Source organism: Trachinotus anak, unplaced genomic scaffold, assembly GCF_046630095.1.
Source record: "Trachinotus anak isolate AG129_WGS33_773 ecotype Australia unplaced genomic scaffold, CSIRO_AGI_Tana_v1 ptg000012l, whole genome shotgun sequence".
NCBI classification, from domain to species: domain Eukaryota; kingdom Metazoa; phylum Chordata; class Actinopteri; order Carangiformes; family Carangidae; genus Trachinotus; species Trachinotus anak.
Window position 1 is genome coordinate 6,200,211 of NW_027273863.1, and position 19,269 is coordinate 6,219,479.

At 41.5% G+C, this 19,269-nt stretch overlaps 1 protein-coding gene across 4 annotated transcripts in view; it reads right to left on the bottom strand.

Annotated features, from left to right (window-relative positions):
* Window positions 1–12,716: 12,716 nt before the first annotated feature.
* Window positions 12,717–19,269, bottom strand: part of LOC139629117 (uncharacterized) — a 154,292-nt gene continuing 147,739 nt past the window's right edge. Inside the window, exons 14-16 of one of the 4 annotated variants that reach the window (XR_011692909.1) lie at window positions 14,648–18,457; window positions 13,630–13,665; window positions 12,717–13,267 (exon numbers count right to left, since the gene is read on the bottom strand). Coding sequence is in view for 1 of the 4 variants with exons in the window: in XM_071491520.1 (XP_071347621.1) it covers window positions 17,453–18,457 (1,005 nt within the window). In the remaining 3 variants the exon portion in view is untranslated. Of the gene's footprint in view, window positions 18,458–19,269 lie in introns of all 4 variants that reach the window. The other 3 variants (XR_011692907.1, XR_011692908.1, XM_071491520.1) reach the window with 3 other exon arrangements.

Sequence of the window (19,269 nt, forward strand, 5' to 3'; positions counted from 1 at the left end):
ACTGACAGAGGAATTTTCTCAGGGGTGTTGATACAGAATTAATGATTTATTAATGATTTTTCATTATTACATATATGCATGGTCATAAAGAGCCTTTGTTCTGAGTCATATTTTCCACATTACAATTGGAAAGATTTAAGTTATTTAAGGTAATGTATGTTAAATGTTGATATGAGATAAAGGATGGATGGCTGTAAAATCATGAGAATTAAAAAAACAGTATTCCTTCTCTTCTCAAGAGTCAGTGATTAGCCTCGTCAAGCAAACATGCAGGTCCTTATTCAGTCACTCATTAATTTTCTTAGCCCATCTGTTCCCTCCCTGGGGCTCGGCGGCTGGAGTCTATCCCAGCATGCAATAAATCTGTTAAAAAATGAGCAATGCTCAATACTATGTAATCTGGAAGAAACCGAGAATGATGGAAGGTTTGTGTGTTTGAAGTCTTTCCTCGTAACAGACGCAGACCTTATTGCATCAGGCATACCATAATGCTGTTCAATTCAAATTGAATGAAGCATAGTAAATGCAGTTTGATTCTCTGCAGATCTGGATATGTGCTCTGAGCTTAAAATTAACAGTAATGAAAACTTCATTTGGTGTGTAAATGCCAACCAAAACAATTTACTCTCTTCCACTAAACAGAGCAGGGTGTCTCTGAAAATGTTTACATTTGCAGCTGTTGTTTACAGCATTGGATTTTCTAGCATTGCAAATTATACTTACCCCAGAGTACTAGAGTAATTTTACTAAATTAATTAACTTTTTTCAACCTTACTGTTTCTGTACAACATATACACTGTGTGTTCTGTGGCCTTCCTTCTTTGACTTTCTTATTATGGTGATAAAAAAACAAAACAAAAAAACAGAATCCATACAACATCCTGAACTATTGTGCACTATTTCAGTAGTTAGTTCTAATCAGTGAGTCATAATAATCAGTAAGCGGCTGCCTTTAAAAACATTTTTTAAAGTAATTAATTACATACATTTGAGGTAGGCAATCAAAAACATACAAAAAGTTGTTTAATTATATAAATTTGGTTCTATTTTATTATTTTGCCTTTAAAAGATGTCTGAATTACTTTAATTTGTATGAAACCTACATACATAACTGAGTGTCATTGATTGTTACGATAGTAACATTTGTATTAGGCCTCAGGGAGCCTGGGGGTGGGGTGTTTAATGGTTTTGGTTTAGAATTAGTCTTTTTTTTTTGTGAAATGGTCTGACTTACTTTAGACTATGAGCAAAACTAAGACTGGACCTGAGGTGTTGGTCCAGTCTGGTCTAAAATGTCTAAACTGACCCCAGGTGTATTGTCTTCTCCTCTGTCTTTGTCAGTTTGCCTGTTTTGCTCCTGTTTGTTGCTGTTATGTTTTTCCCCTGCTTCCCCTCGTGTTCCCATTTCGTTCCTTAGTTTGGATCAGCTCAGTTTGGATTTTTTAGGGTTTTCTTGTCCCTGCCTGATCTTCAGTTTGTTCCTTTCTGCACCAGTGTTTTTGTATGTTGTTGGACTATTGTTATGTTGATTAAAACTCTTTTTTGCACCTTTATCCTCTCTTTTGGTCCTTTATAATGGACCTTGGAAGTATTTGTAGCTTGTGAATGGGGTGTTTTAGTCATAAGAGCTTTTTGTCATCTTCAAGGTCAGCAGAATGGCACTCCATAATACCCTTTTTTATTTCAATGCACTTTTTCATCTTGAACAGAGAGGAATACTCCGTGAAGATCTTGTCAGGAGGCAGGCTCTTATACAATAAGCGGATCAGATGTCAAAGTTTGTTCTTTTTCATACACTTGATGATGCTATGCACATATGCAAATATCCTAAAGGATCATCATGCATGATGAGGGAGATAATGCCAGATTGCTCAAACAATTACTTGGCATTTACAGACCTAGAAAGAGCAGAAAGTGATATTATAACAAATATAGCAGCACTATGGGTTGAGGATTGACACACCAACTATTACTTTTTATTACTACTACTTTTTATTGCTATTTACTTTACTAGTGTGCAATTTAAACATATCACTCTGTGAAAGTAAAGATAAAGTTCCCCGATAAGTCACCTCTGGGAAACCAGGAGTTTTTGGTATAACAGTACCTGGTGAACGCACTTGCTATTTTTGCTCTCAGTGCCTAAGGAGATTATTATACCTCAACAGTAGTAAGGTGCATAAAACATTACCCAAGTTTTGATTATCCTGCTGATGACAGGCAGAGACAGAAACTATGAGCCAGAAAAAACACTCATCAGTTTGGCAGCATTCAACCACCACAAGAAATCCCATGAACCCTAAACACTGGCATCTGGGAAAACAGATCCAGGAAAGATGATCATACTTGTTTTATGAAATGCAGAAAAATAATTTTGCACTGGAAAACAAAACTCATTTTCTGATTGTTCAGTTATTAGATTGCCTGGCTAATCAAATGCAAAACCAATGCTTGCACAGTAGCACTCAATGCCATGAACGCAATGTTTTCTTTCCACTTTTATGGCACTTTACTCTTGAATACATTGTATTAACACATCATGAAGGTTCAAAATCAGAATGACATTTATTTGATCCCATACGCTATGATCTGATCCAATGGACGCTATTGGATTTGATAGAAATCTCCAGATGGGAATATAAGCTGCAGGAGTATTGTTGTAGCGAACATGATCAAAGATTCTGTTGTCTTTTTCCTGAGCATATTTGTGCTGGAGACTCCTGCCATGATCTGCCCTCAAGGCTAGTCTATTTCTCAGAAAGAGCTGAGTGCATAGAGGGTTTCTGTAGGACGGTAGCAAGACTGGTCAAGCTGAAAGAAAAGGGGCTAGAGAGGATAACAAAGCTGTCATGCAACAAGCACACCTATTTCTCAGCGTTTCATGTCATTTTAGCTCATATTCAGTCCAAAAATCTGACACTCAAGAGAGAGAAGGTCAAGTATAGCTCAGAGCCTTCAGTGACTTTCTGTCCAACAAAGCATCAAACAAAGCTCAGGCCTCCTCTGACCTTCTCTGCCACCACACGGCACTCTCCATTGATTGGATGCTAATGTCTTATCCCTGTCGTTCAGCACCAAGCAATGACAGAGCCGTCTTCATTGCTGCCCCCCAACCTTCCCCAATCACCCACCCATCCACCCACCCCATCTGGGACTCTCTCCCCAAACACATTCATGACTGCACCAAACTGTCCTCATTACTAAAAAATAAACTACATAAAACTAAAACAATATAAAACAAAATGTATTTTGTTTTATATTGTTTGGTAAAGCATCTTTTGGTCACTCTATAAATAATATGTATTGTTGTCCTGAACACAGAGTCTGTCTTCTTCAAAATAACTTCTCTCTAGTTGAAAAAGGTCTTGAAACAAGTTCCTGTGCACTGACAGAGGAATTTTCTCAGGGGTGTTGATACAGAATTAATGATTTATTAAGGTGAAGATTTATATGCAGCGCAGCCTTAGCCACTTTGAGCATCAAAGTAAGAATGTTAGAAAAAGGACTGGCAGTTTGGTAGGCAACATGTCACTACCACTGTTTCAGGATTTGCTGTATAAACAGCAATACCCCGAACTCTGACAGAGCCCATTTCAAAACAGTTGTTCCTTTTGATATTTTGCAGTAGAAGCAAAGGTTGAACACAAAGTCACTAATCGATCAGAGACTCCAGATGAAATTACTTTTCAATAACCAACAGGAAACAAAACAAACAGAGGAGGAAATATTCTCGATTGCTGCATACAAGTGACAAATATTCTTTCCCTTTCGTTTCAAGTCTTTGATTCTAGCAGAAATAGAGGAAAAAAAAGAAGATGTGTAAAAATAAATTGGTGACATGTCTTCACACTGACAACACATGGCAAAATCCACCAACTTTTCAATAACCTCTTTTTTCAAAGTTATTCAAAGATTACCTTTCAAGGACTCACCTCCTACAATGATATTATTCTGCACCTTCCTTCGTTTCTGAAAAAAGAGAAATGTTATATGAAATGATCCAGGATAATTAGTTGCATCCTTGGAACTAATATAAAAATGTAAAAATAAACTAATTATGTTATACTGCTTTGTGTGTCTGTACCTTTTAGTTTGTGTGTGAGTGTAATCCCCTACTTAATTCTAGTCATCAACAGACAGGGTAATGTAGTAATTAATAATAGGAGTGGAAGGATAGATATCAAGTCAGACAGTTCAGGTCAGCGTCTTAGAATGTAGAAGACATTAGCTACATGCTAATCCTGTATTAGAGGAAAAAGAGGCATATGAGAGTCTAAAACACTCCAGGACAAAATACCAATGAATGCTACTTTAGTCTACCATAACCTGCCATAACATAAACCATCTTGAAGGAGGTGCTATAGGAAAGCTATTAGGACATTAAAATAACTGACTTCTGCGGAAAAATGACATTTGAAATAAATGGAAAGGATTCTTGCTCCCCAGAAGATGAAAACCTAATGGCAACTGCACATTAAATTTAGATTCTTTTATGTGTATAAAAGAATATTATAATGTGCTGGTGGAGCTAAAGGAAACAAGAGGAGACAATAGACATAGACATATAATAGACATATTATCCTCTGGAGACCACGAAAATTCAGCACAAATTTCAGGGAAAATTAGCCATTAGTTTTTCAGATGCTTTATCATGGACCAATGCAATAGCCAAAGAGGGATTTGTTACAAGATCAAAAATCAAGAGGTCACCAGTATCGCTAGGAATCATCTTCTAGAGATCTCGAAAATCCCACACAGCGTCATTGTGACAGTGTTTTGGTGAAGGAGAGACTTTAACCTGATGATGATGCTGGGGGAACAGTCACAAGGCTCCAGGCAGATTAGGACTCATCCTCTGGGAACCAGGAAATCATGGAGCAAATTTCAAAGGAAAATTTTCAAAACTTTATCTCGGACCAAAGTGCTGGTCAAGAGGACATTCAGTGTGCTTTCACACCTGCATTTTTTAGTCCAGTTAAGTTGATGTGAAAACGGTAATCACATTCGGGTGTGGCTCAAAACAAATGCACCGAGACCCTTTTGAGGAAGTGGTCTTGGTCCAGTCCCAAGCAAACTCCATCCAATCCCACTAGCAGGTGAACTCACAGGTTTGAGCCACAATTAGACGTGATGGTTAGCATGTGATAGTAGCTGATTGATGTTGCATAGAATGTCACAGGTCTGTCACTGGTTTGCAGTGATGTGTTTTGGTTCATTTACATTTTTCTCTTTGCCACAAGTTTACAAACTCATCAAATAAATGGGACCAGAGAAAACGAACTATAGGTGTGAAAACGCTTAGTATCACTGAAAATGAACATCTGAGGACCATGAATGTCCTATGGCCTGTAGTGTTGACACTTCCAGGCAGGTGCTTTGCATGAATGTTAAGGCATGTTCAAGTTAACTTATAGTTCTACCAACACATTACTTTATTTCATATTAGCAAATGTACAATCTCTGAATGATCTGTAAATGATTGGAAGAATAAAACATGGTAAGTAAATATTTGCTGATTGGGGAATTAAAACTTAACAACTGCTCATTTTTGACCATCTGGAATACACCCCAGGATCTCTAAAAGTTTTTCACCACTTTAAGAGGAAACAATTTGAAGTATCCACTTTTACAAGATTTACTGTGGCCCTAATTATGAACCAGTTGCTCCACTTTTACTGCAATGTGCCATTTCTTTGTTTAAACTCTTTAAGGGCCCATTTACAACCCCCCACCCCCACCCCCCTTCTCTGCCCTTAATTGTATTGACAGCTGTTTGCTCATCCTTCACAGTAGCTATCAAAAAAGCAGCTGTGGTCTATATTTTCCACTGCTGCATCAGCAGGGGACTGATGGCAGTGATCAGAGGAGAAGGATTTGAGACAGCTGGGTTATAAAACCTACTGAGTCTGTAAGTCTGTAAAATATATTAAATTGTTATCTTGAGACCAAATATGGTATTGTCTTCCAGTCTTAATCTCAGTCTTTTTACACTGAAGTCTCTCATAGGAGAGTTTCTCTTGACCTCTCATAGCTGCTGCACAATGGGGAATTGAGCCTAATATGGAAAATGGAAAATGCAATTATTGTGGCTGGGAGTTGGAGAATAGCCAGAAGAATGCAAACAGCTAATAGAATTAGATAAAAGATGCCAGCCCAAAGGTTACTTTGCATACAGAGGAGATATTTATAGCCTTATGGGCCCTCTTACAGACACAGCTTTTCTAAATGAAAGAGTCAAAATTTCATTTTATAGTTAAGAGACATTTTCAGTAATTTCCTTTATCTATTGTATGTGTCAGCAAAAAATCCAGTCCATATCAAATTTGAATTTTTCATGGTATCATCCAGCCGCAAAGATACAAATTGAAACATGGCAATAATGACAGAGGTTTTTTTTCTGTATCATGAGGCAAAATGCCGGAGAAAATCTCGAATAGTAGCCTCTCAGCATGCCCCAGTTTATGATGTTCGGCAGCATATTTTGAATCTGATTGTTTGATATGATGGCTGACGTCAGGGGGCAAAGAGTAGAAGGCCAGCAGAGGTTTGGAGTAAAGCAGACTGATGGACATGAAAGAGAATCATCACTGACTGGAAGCCATTTGAGGTGAAGTCTGAGAAAGAAACAAGTCAGTGGATGAGTTGAAAAGTACGCACCTTAAACTGTCATTTGTCAAAGCCGAGCACACAAACACCCACAGCCTATGACCTGTAGTAACAGTACTGTTGTTGTAATGTTGCTTTTTTGAGCAATTATCTTTGGCAAATCAGATTTAGTTCTGCAAAAACTCTGTGTAGTTTAAGGTCATAACTGCTCAAGGTCCTGTTCCACCAGTTTGAGCTCTCTGAAGCCACATTTAGTCAGAGTGTGAAAAAAAACAAGTGTTGAAAGCTTTAAAGGTCCGTGATCCAAATGTGAACCAACAGATCTCAGGACTGGAATCCGCTATCACTCCCACATTATAAATTTAATTACCATTAGATAAGAAAAACACCGACCACTACCGACCACTACCACTTAAATTTAGAATCCAGTTACATATGAATATACTTGGATCTTTACAGTGCATTTTACCCCTGAAGGATCTGTCTGGGGTCCTGCCATTGACAGCTAAGACAACATCCTTTTTTTTTTTTTTTCCATGATCAGATCCACGAATAGTAAATTTTGTTCCATGCAGGACAGAAAAATATTATCAATTGTCTCACTTGTAGATCACTTTATAGGAGTGATAATGGCAACGTACTGAATACTCGCAGTCACAATCACAAGGTAAACAGATGCACATTATGCTAGAGTCATTGGGTTTTTGAATAAACATGACATAATCCGACTCGTGGGTGTCTTTGCAGACAGGGTGCTCGTCAGAGGCCTTGCAGAAAGCTGCAGAAATCTTCTTCAAGCTGTCACATAGGTATCATACACAAAATATAATACCTTTAGTGACTTTTACATCACTAAAGGAGGATTACAGCTCTTCCAATTCATGACATCCATCCCAATTTCAGCATTTCTGAAGAAACGTCAAGCAAGTTTTATTAACTTTGTTGTTCAGCTGGATGATGCTGACACATTGTACACCACAGTCTATAAACGTCAGTTTATATCACAGTGACGATGTGTTTTCCGGCAGGAATCAGCAAACAGAATCACAAACAGGTTATTTCTGTAATCAAGTAAAGCTCCAATTATGATCATTCTCAGACGCATCATGCAGATATAATCCCTTCCTTCACGTTTTATTGGATTACTGCAATAAATCATTTTAACAAGCTGTTCATCCAAATTGAATTTCTCTACATCAGTTAGGCAAAATCTTCTGGAGCCTGAACCTCGGAGTGTTAATCTCCCAACAAGAAGGTTTGATTCCTCAACCCAGCCTTTTCCCTGTGGGATTAGTTTTTTTCCCCCCCAAGTCCCAAAGACATCCAGGTCAGGCAGAAGGGAGAATTTTAATTGACCCTGGGTGTGATAGTTTGTACACGTGTGTGAGCTCTGTAATGAACAGATGATGTATGAGGGATGCTTGGATAAGCTGCAGACAGCCTCTGACTGAACATAAACAGAGACATTTTAAGAGGTTTTTATTCCAGCAGGTGGCAGCAGACACAAACCAATACGTGCAGCCAGCTGGGCCTGATTATGTCACGTCAGCTGGACTACACTGACATAATCGGGCTGGACATGCTGTGGTTTTAGTTTCATGGGAACTGTGGGAGCGCTAATGAAGTACCCTGCAATGACCAGATCAGAGTCCGTCCATTATTGTTACCGTCATGAGCTGCAGAAACAGTGGGATGGTTAGCAGGTTCTTGCAGAGCATACACACCCTTCATTCAAAAATAACTACATGTAAAGCCAGGTTGATAATTGTTTAAAGGCCCCTATAACCAAACTCCATGTGAACTGAATGTAAAAGTCTTTGACTTCAGACCTTTAGATGATATCTGAACTTTTTTCTGTTCCTTTGTGTTAAGCTACTGTTTGTCATGGATGATTTATTGTCATTGTATTTTCAATCCTTCATATCTTGAATTTTATCAGTGGATAGCGGTGTAGTGAATTTGCACGCTCAACTGATAATCCCCAGCTTTGTGCAGGCCTGTCTTACCTGGTTGAACACTTTGTACGAACTCGTGCTCTGCAGCCAATTACTATAAATTTAAATTCTAGTAGAGATCCCAAAGTTTCAAAAGTAATCACACAAGTGAAACTGAATTATGGCAAAATTAGTAAGAAGTACTGCACATCACATCTAAAATATTTCTATTTGATGAATGCTGCAGGCATAAAAATCGTGGAGGCTAGGGAGTAAATATTTGACTGGTATAACTTCAATGAAAAGCTGGAGAGAGAAGATCCACAATATACATGAGCCAGAGAAGAAGAGATTTTAACAACCTTAAAGCTGCTTTAATGTTTGGATCCCAAACATTATATTTTTATAATCTGGGATGAATTATGTGCATATGGTCATGTAACTGATGGCATCATAATATCACAGGTCGTGATACACAGAGGTGAACTCACTACACGTGAAGCAAAACCACCAAGTCAGCAAAAACAAAAATAAGTACAAGCCCTGGAATAAGCACAATCCAAATCATTGAAAATGAATAGCAATACAAATGAAATAATGGGCAGCGTATTACATCACCACCAGAGAGGGGGCACGGCTGTAGGCAGCCCTATTTCCCAGTCTGCATCATTAAAGCCTCTGAGCATAAATGAGTCAAGATAAAAGGGGGAAAATATCATGGGCAGAAAATAAAGAGAAAATGTAGACAATAATATGCAGAGTTAACGCTGCAGCTGTTAACACTGCTTCATGATCTGTGTAGGACAATAACGGGAACAGCTGATGAGAATAAATCCCCGTGAACGTTTCACCGAAGGCGTAACACCCCCCTCAACTTATTATTCTTCTCGCTTCATTGACCAATTAACCAATCTGACTCAAAGGGCTAATGAACACACTTAACTCTCCCCCTCTGTCTCTCTGTTTGTGTGTCTATAATTGGCGATCATGTTCACTTTCACTTTTTGTCTCTAATGGTCAGCTGTGTAAATAGAGTCTGTCACTTCCCAACACACACACCCACCCACCCTCACACATGTCCACATATTTCTCTCCTGAGTCTTCAGAAACCGGAGCAACATTACCACAGATATGATCACCCCGCTCCGAGCGGTCGACCAGCTCGGCTCCCAGGAAACCGTGCAGAGCAGATAAATAAAACCAAGGTCTAGACACAATCTCCTGCCCTCGTCATTTGGAAATGTTCCACGGCCGCGTGTATCTGTATGTTCTCTGCAAATAAAGCAGCGGCTGGACAGCTAAACAAATAACCTGCTCTACAGGGACAAACACAATCACACTTAGGCCAGCGTGCTGCACTGCCTTTTCGGGCCTCCTGTCACACGATTAAGTCCCGGGCTAGTTCAACTTGTCTGGTTTTCTTCAGGCAAAACTCTCTCCTCAGCTCATTGCTTCCATGAGAAGAGTGCTGAGGGATTTTGATGCTTTCTGATAGGACAGCTAACTATAATAGAACTACAGTGAGAGAAGAAACCATTCACTGAGGGCATGGGGAGGAAGTGCTGCAAAGAAAAGTGAGTTTCCTGCTTTAATTTTTAGGAACATAATGTATATTTTAATTGTGCGAGGGCGGACACTAATTGTTTTGTTTTTTTTTTTTTATACCGCCCAATCCCTGCACACAGAAGTTAAATAGTGTTCTGTGGAATGTGGATAAGAGCAGGAGCATTGGGCCGCATGCTTAGCAGTGTCTTTGAATGATTACTGTCTGGTATTAGGCAAATGCTCTATGCTTATGGAAGCATGATAAGGGATTATGTCGCCTCAAGTAACACCATGTCACCAAAAAGCAAGACAAGAGGAATTCCAATGAAGATTTCTGACTAATAATGCCAACCCCCACCCCCCCAGCCCTCAGCCCTTCCCTCCCCTCTAACCCCTCCCTCCGACTGAGCCCTAGTTTGCCAACAATGCAGAAACAGGACCTGCATGCTCATATGAATTCATCTCCTACATGTTGGATTTCTCACTCCAGTGTCCCCCATCAACCAGCGGGCCACTTTAATTATCCACCACCTCCATCCGTCCCCCCCTTTGCCTCTGAAGTGTAAATACCTCTTGTGTAATTTACCCTTAAGTTCCCATTCACTAATTACCCCCTCTAATCCCCCACCACCAACCACCAGCACCAGCACCTTCCCGAAACCAACTCCTGCTCCAGGTCTCCCCCTGTTACACTATGGATTCCCTGTCGGCTTTCTGCGAGGAGATCGAACTCTAATTAAGATTGTTAATGAAGATTTAATTTTCCACTTCAAATGAGCCAGTGAACTCTGAGAACGTCCCGAGTGAAACGCATGAGCGAGAGAGCACGGGAGAGAAGGGGAGAAAGACAAGAGGAGGTGAGGAAAAGGAACGGGCGGGTGTAAAAACCGGAGGGACAGGTGGAGCTAAAAGCTACTTACGAGGTAGTTAGACTTTTAACTGCAGGGCAGGAAGGTGTCACATCCACAAAGTTACTCCAGCCTTCCCTTCCACTGCTCCCTTAGACTTAACTTGTGTTTAGAAGCTGCAGCCTTTAAAGCCCATACATACTTTAAATGCAAAGATGCACAGGCACAGTACAGACACACACACACACACACACACACACACATAAGCGCTCACACTGAGCTGAATAGCCAGAGGGATTCTGTGTGTCAGTAAGGTTCAAACAGAATGAGGAATCTCCATGTACTTGAATTCACTCACTCACACACACACACACACACACACACACACACACACACACACACCAATATACACCAACTTGTGTGTCCTGTGATGCAATCCTGCAGCACATTGAATGTGGGTGTAGTTCTCCAGTTCAGTGTATAGTCATTCCCAGGTGGATGGGTTTTAACAGGGCCCATTTTATCTATGATCAATTATGCATGCTGTAATTATTGACAGTGCCATGACAGCACATCTCACCTGGAATGCTGCATTGCAGTGTTGATGCTTGAGGCTGACTGATAAACGTACATATAGTCGCCAATCGATAAGAGTGTTGTGTTGCTTACAAGCTGGTGTATTTTATCAGGCTGCTGGCGGGGGGGGGGGGGGGGGGGGGGGGGTTAAAGTGAGTCAAATCTCTGCTTTGCCTCCAACTGACTTCACATCTTCTTCAGATACAGGATGTTGTTTCCATAGGGGGCAAGTCAACACTCAAATCGCATAATTATGGGGATGCACAGACAGTGACTGAGATGGCAAAGGGCTTCTTTTCCCCAGCACTCTGCAGAATCAGCTCTAACCCAATCACAAATACCGTTTTATGTAATGCAACAGACTTGCATATTAACTGCTAATATGGTTCCCTCCATCCCTTCCCTCTCCCTCTGCTTCTCTCCCTCTCCTAACTTGAGGCGGGTATTATCATTGTAATCAAGCAGAGACCCAGCTAACACGATCATTCTCTAAACCATCATGTAGAAATAATCCCCTCCTTCATATTTGATTATTGTAATAAATCTTTTTAACCAGCTATTCAGTCACCCAGCGATGGCGCACATCTCCCTGATCCATCATTCAACCAGCCAACGCTGCAGAATACAGGAGAGCTGCTTGGTAAAGGGGCCTCGTATTATTCAGTCGCAGCTGTCATGTCTGCTCTATTGGCTGCTGCTCTGGAGTTCAAAATGTCCTTTTTTTTACCCCCCCCCCCCCTTTTCTTTTTCTTTTGCAGCCGAACAAACAGAGAACTCTCCCCCTCCGTCTGAAAGCGTGATTGCTCTGCAGAACTCTCCGTCTGTCCTCTATTACTGACCTCACATCCACCTATCAGGCTGGATCGCACTAGACAAGGTGTTCCTTCATCCTGCAGTCAGACACACACACACACACACACACACACACACACACACACACACACTGTGGTTTGGAAATTTCAAGGGGCCAATTTGACAAGGCACACCCACCCACTCACAGCAAGACACATGTTCACAAGGTGCACACACATTTGTATGCACCGCACAGCACAACTCTCAATCGTGCCGTCTCTTCCTCCAGCAGACACACACACACACACACACACACAGACACACAAACATCAGGCACATGCGAGCAGCTGAAGTCTGATTATCCAGAAATTCAGGAGACAGCAGAAAGGAGCACAGAGCAGGTCTGACTCATCTCTTTGAAATAGTTCCTTTTTTATTCAAATTTACAAAAAGAAAAAGTACAACAGAAATAAATACACTTTGTTCAGCACGCAATTGTGGAATTGTATCAACATCGTGCAGGAGCAATGAAGTTACTGGGAGGGGGAGGGGCGCAGAACCAATGGGGTCTACCTGTTTGGGGTCAAGAGTAGTCTTAAGGCCAGAAGCTATGACCTTCACCGTGCACCCTTCAGCTACATATCAGTGGATTTTGACATAAAGGTAATGTTCTTATCCTTTGAGCGAGACTCCATCCTGCTCAGTATAAAGCTCTTTTTTGACACAGCGGCTGACGAATGGCCCGACAGGACCGCTCTCGTCTGTCGCCGTGAGCTGGTGCGTCTGAGCTGGCTAAAAAAGAGTGGGGGAAAAGAGCAGTGGAGTGCTGCAGAGACTGCGGGCTTTTATTCTATTTAAAACAACTGATTCAACTAATCAGGCTTTTGATTGAACCAATTTGCTGGGCTCAGGAGGTGGGATAATCAGCTCTGTCGAATGGTTTAGTTGGTGCAGCACTCCAGAGCTCTGAAATGAAAAGACAAATCAGGAGAATCATCGCTTTGATTTTGACCAATCAGCCAGAGCAGAACTTTGAATCAGACCAATCAGCAGAGATGAAACACCTGGAGCCAATCAAGCCTGCAGAATAAACCATATAATTAGAATGGCAAGAAAGGTCACTTATCGGTATACCATGCTAATTGCTTTTGCAATGGCTGCCCAAAGACTGGCAACACTGATATGAAAACGAGGAGAGATTTTTGTGCATTGAGAGACAGAGAGACTCAGAAACATTGGCACATTTCCCATGAATTCGAAGGGAAAACAATTGTCCACATATTGATTGGGCAAAGCAACACATTAGTTCTCTTTACAACAGTACTTACTCTCATAACAAGTAGTTCCAAGTTCTTTGGCAGTCACTGTGGGCGTACCAGAGAAATTAGGATTCAGGGCATTCATTCATTCCAGTAATTCTGGTTTATTACAACTCGAGTCTTGTTTTTTTCTCATTTTTGACCATCATTTCTATCAGTTGTGATAACATTGTACACACCTGATTAACTGCTGAAAACAGCAAACATGGCTGCATCAAAGACAAGTAGGGCAAGAAAGACGTATTTTAGTGAGATGATCTAAACCAGTTTATATGGAGGCAAATGGGGTAAGGCCACATTTACATTTCTTATTTCAGGCGTCTCATATCCAGATAGAATCCAGATGAGATTTAGTACAGTGTCATTTACACACATATAAATCTGATTGCAATGTGTCTTGGCTTTCCACCCAGACAGTTGGTCTGTAAACTATGGTGGTGGATTTTTACAGAGGACAGTTTTAATCAGCTGCAACAGCATGTAGCAGGTATTGTTTTCATCTTGTGAGTCTGTGTGTGTGATCATGGCAAAATGTGGTCCTACTGCAGCAGCAGCTACCACTGAGACAGTTTTGAGGACTTTGGCAGGTGTTAATTTGTCTGTCTGTTGGCGACAGTCTCACAACGGTGAAAGACGCAGTCATGAAAGGTGTGTTGCAGGTGTGTGGTTGAGATCAAAACAAAGGCTGATTTCACAGACTGCTGTGGTCCAGTACTTGTACTTGTACTTGTAATGATATATAATGATGTAGTAATAACTACTGAGTACTCATGGGTCAGAACGTCATGTTGATGTTGAAGATGGTTGTTACAAAGCTTGTTTGTAAGCTTGTGTTTCTTGTACCATTGGAATTTATTGATGTTCTCCCACACCCCAGTAACTTGCTGAGTACAATGTTATCACATCTGACACAAATTAGACCAAAATCTGTGAAAAGACGAGGAAAGTTTTAATAAACAAGAATTGTCCGTCAGGTATTTAGGTATCTGAAAACCCATTTGTCTTTGTCGCTTTGGATTACACTCACATAGCTGATGGCAGGTTTCGGTAGCTTTAGGGTGTTGGAACTCAGATTCCCCCCGAGGTTCTGCAACCGCCCCCCCACTCTTCTCCAGTTATTGTGCAGTATTTTTACATTGGTCCTGACACCGTCCAGTCTGCACAGTGGCACTGTATGGACAAGTCTGTGGCTCAGGTACTGTAAAGGGTACAGAATACAGTATATGGGTTTCATTGCGGTCAGTGTGTAGCCTGACTTCCTGATTGGTTATCTAAGTGTTGACAGTAGCAGACCTCGACAACATGATCATGGTGGACCAAACTGTGGGACACAAGCAAAGCTGGAGCTCGACTTATGTGGGTGGCTTTACAGTGAACCAGTGATAGACGAGCAACGGTGACATATCTGCGATGGCACACCAAAGACGTTCACATTCAGGTTTAGAGTAAGTGGCAAAACTCCTCTCTGGACACAAACAACTTCACTCAAATCAGACTGTTTAAAATTATGAGAATTTGCTTTAATTGAGATACAACTAGAGCTTGAGGTAAAGTAAAATATTAATATGGTCTTTGAGTTGCACTGCCAGAAATGTATGAAAGATTAAATATCATGGTCACTTTCCCACTTAACCTATGTTAAAAACTTGAACTTAAATGCACAGTTTATTTTATATCTAGAGAGAAGTAATCAAGTATAAAACTTCCATATCTCTCAGGCAATGCAACACCAATAACAGCAATGTCCTCAGAACTCATCACAAATTCCATTTTTGTGTATTATTCTACTTCTGCAGAATAATAATCCAGATTTTAGAGTAAATACAGATTTTTTTCTTTTTATTGGTTGGATGCCTGGTGGGGGAATTTCTCCTCCCTCCTTTGGATGTTCATCAAATTGCTTCCTCGCTGAAGAAGGCTCGGCTCGCAGTCTTCCTGTAACTAATATTTTGCACAACAAACTTCTGCCAGAGGCCACATGTATAATTGAATCCTTGGCATGTCCATCTCAGACGAGAGCTACCATGAAAACAAAGCCGAACCTGTTCACTTACTACACAGATGTTGAAAACAGGGTCGCTTCAGTCCAGGGAGGCTGTTAGGTCCAGCTCAGTTAATCCACTTCTAATCTACAGTACATACAGATAGTCCCAACAGTGCTCCATGTGGACATGTAAATTCTTTTTTTTTTTTTTTTTAACTTATTTTATATACTCTCTTTTAGCAATAATATTCAGTGGTATTTACATTTGAAATGCTCTTACATACAGTCAAACATTGTATCTTTTCTCTTTAATTGACATCTTATAAAACAGCTGTAATCTTTGACATTATTCATGATCTATTATTGAACATCACACAGTATAAAAGTGCATTCCAGCTGAAAACTCCAGCTCATTTGCATCCTGACCTTTAGCGAGAACAAAAAGCCTGTTGCGGGGATGCCTCTCTGCGGCGTCGCTCCGCTATTATTTCATTACGGATCTGTGGAAATTTTAATCTGGGCCGCGTTAGTGTTCAAAGTGAGAACAGATTGCCATTTGAGGTTTATTTATTTATTTGTTTGTTTCCAAAAATCATGCACACTTTGTCCTCGGGATATGTCAAATGAGACTAATGTGGAGGGGGAGGGGAGGGACAGGGCAATGTAATAAAATAGTAGACTTCTTCTTTAAAAACATTTAATAATAGAGTCATCATTACTCCTATATTGTGGATGAAATGCCCGTGGATGGTTTTGCTTTTATAATTTACTGTAGTACAATCAAAGCCTCATGGGGTTCATCAGTTCCTTGTGTGTGTGTGTGTGTGTGTGTGAGTGTGAACCTTTGTAAACATACCAACAGTCAACTACAAAGAGCCGGGGAGATAAGAGGGGCTGGGGTGGTGGGGTGGTGGGGATCACATCCCTTAATCATTTAAATTTTTCACAATGTCTGTTTTCCTTGTGGGCTGAGAGGAGGGAGAATCTTTTGCAGGATTTAAATGATTCATCATTTTCATTTGGAATGAAATAGTGAGCTGAATAATTCACTTTTCTGCCACTGCAGATGGAATAAAAAGTAACTGTTTCTGTACAATCGTCTCACTTCCCCGACCGTTTCTCTCTCTATACATCCTTCTCCCGTCCTGCTCACTTCATCTTCAAATATGTGTTTTATCCCCCTGTGTGTTAAATCCTAGTTTCTAAACTTCCTCTTGAGATGTTTACTCTTTGCACATTGTCCCGAAAACTAATGTTCCAGCTTCTGTATCATCAGTCATCAGTCTCGTCGTTAAATCGTCTCTGCATGTGATGATTTCTCCCTGCCACTCTTCCTCCGTCTTTATTAAATATGCACACATATACGCTCACGCACAAGAGTGCACGTGCCGCACAGGCCCGCACGTGCACGCAGAACAGACCAACGAACATGACGAGAAACGCCTTCCTTCCTTGTTTCCTGCTGTTTCTCATTCCATACGTGAGAGTTGAATTAAATCGAGTCTTGGATGTTAGGGTTGTTTTTCTTTGTCCAAAGTGTTTAACAAATTGTTTCTGCCCTGAGCAGAAGCAGCCTCTGCATTGTCTCAGTATCTGTGCTCAACCATATCAGCGTTTCAACACTTATTGCTTTAAATTACATCAATCACTCCCTCCCCTGCCCTCGCATTCTCCATCCTCCCTTGGCTCATTTTTCTCTGTCTCTTTTTATTACTTTGCCTCTTCATCTTTCTCCCCTTTAACTTCTCTCCACATTATTCTAACTCTGGTTGCCTTTTCATCATCCTCCTATTCCCTCCCTTCCTCTCTTACCCCCTTTGCCCCTATTTGTCTCATTTTCATCCTTCCTCAGTCTTTCCCCTCTTCTCCAGCCTGCTCTCCTCTCTCTTTCTTCTCTGGTTCCTCTTTCTTATCCTTCTCCTTTTTCACACCCTCTTCATCTTCGTCCTTCTCTTCCCTCTCTTTCTCCCTTTCTTTGAAGAGTTGGGCTAATTTCTGGAACTGGGGACCCCACTCTTCGAGCCCTGCCCCCCAATCCTCCTTCTCTGCATCCTTCTCTCCTTCGCTCTCCAGTGAACTGAGGGATCCGGCCCTGGACCCTGCGCCCTCCAGGCCATACACCTGCACCGAATCATACGGTGGCTGTGAAGGGTCAAAAGTGACCTGGGCAAGACGCAGACGTAAGAACTCACCCACCCTTAGTGCCAAAGAGGGACCCCCGGGGCCTGGTGCCCCTCTCGCTGCCTCCATTCCTGGAACCCAATTGGCCCCAAAGCCCATCACTCCACCATACGCTCCTCGAGGCTGCCCAGGGAAGGGCAAAAGCTGTGGGGTCATATCCCTCCTGCCCAAAACATACCCCCCCAGACCCACCCGATCACGCCAGTCCCCAATAAAGCCAGCTGCCTCTGGGTAAACAGATGGAGTCCCGGTCAGTGATATCCCTCCACCCTCCCTGTCTGGCCTCGCCACCACAAAGTTGCTCCCCATCTCCAGTCCTCCTCTCCCTAAGCTGCCGGGGTAGTCCCTCTGTCCAGATACCTCCCCCTGCAGCACAGTGGCATAGTTGCGTCCACTGGCAAGTTGCTGTTGTCCATCTGTGGAGGTGCTCCCGCTTCCATTTCCACCTCCACTTCCTCCTCCTCCTCCTCCTCCTCCGCCGCTGGAGTCAGACTCTGCCTGACCTGAGCCTGTGCGTTTTGGAGACAAGCCTGCACGGGAGGCCCTGCGTCCCGCCAGGGGGAGCGTAGCCGAGTCACTCACCCAGCCTCCTGCCCCGTGACCCTGGCCGATCATGGAGCCGGATCGGGTCATGACGAGAGTATGCTCCCTGGGTAATGTCTCCGACTGCACCTGGAGGGAACGTAGGCGAGCACGAGTGGTTTCAGTCTGGGGCTGGGGTAGGCTGTGGCACTGTTAGGTTTGGTTATATTAACACAAAATGGCATGAGAACAATTTGCCCAAGCAGGAGGGATAATTCGATAAGAGGCATAATAAAAGCAGAGAGATGAGGAGGGGGGTGTGATGACAGAGTGCCCAAACGGAGGAAAAGTAGGAGACGGTGAAGATAAAACATGACAGGAAGGAGAGACAGACATTGAGAAGAACATAGCCGAAGAAAAGAATAGTTGGAAGCAGCCATAGATATTAACTGAACACTAGAATGAGCTAACACTGCACTGTGAGCAGGAGATGGAGAGGGAAGTGATCGAGAGATAAAATATTTGAAAATTAAATAAAGAACGGGCCTGAGAGCCTTGCTATGGCCTAATAAATAAAACAAAACACAGAAAAGATAATGAACAGCAGGATATAAATGTGCTGATATGTCTGAATCATCATCTTCCCCCAGCATTGTCCTGGACATTGCTGCTACCCTACAGAGATTACAAATATTATGGTGTTGCAATCACAGCAATAATATAATATAGCAGGTTGAATGCAAACTTAATTATTATTTTATATTTGCTTAATTACTTTTGTACTTACTGGTTTGCTTATTTAATTGAATAATTAAGTCATTCATTCAACTTTAATGTTTTCTCCAGTGCAGCCATCTATCATTAATCAAGTCATTTATTCCTTTTTAATTCATTATTCAATGGAACATCTATCACTTTTTCTCCTTTTACAGAAACACTGCGACATCCATCCGTGTATTAAA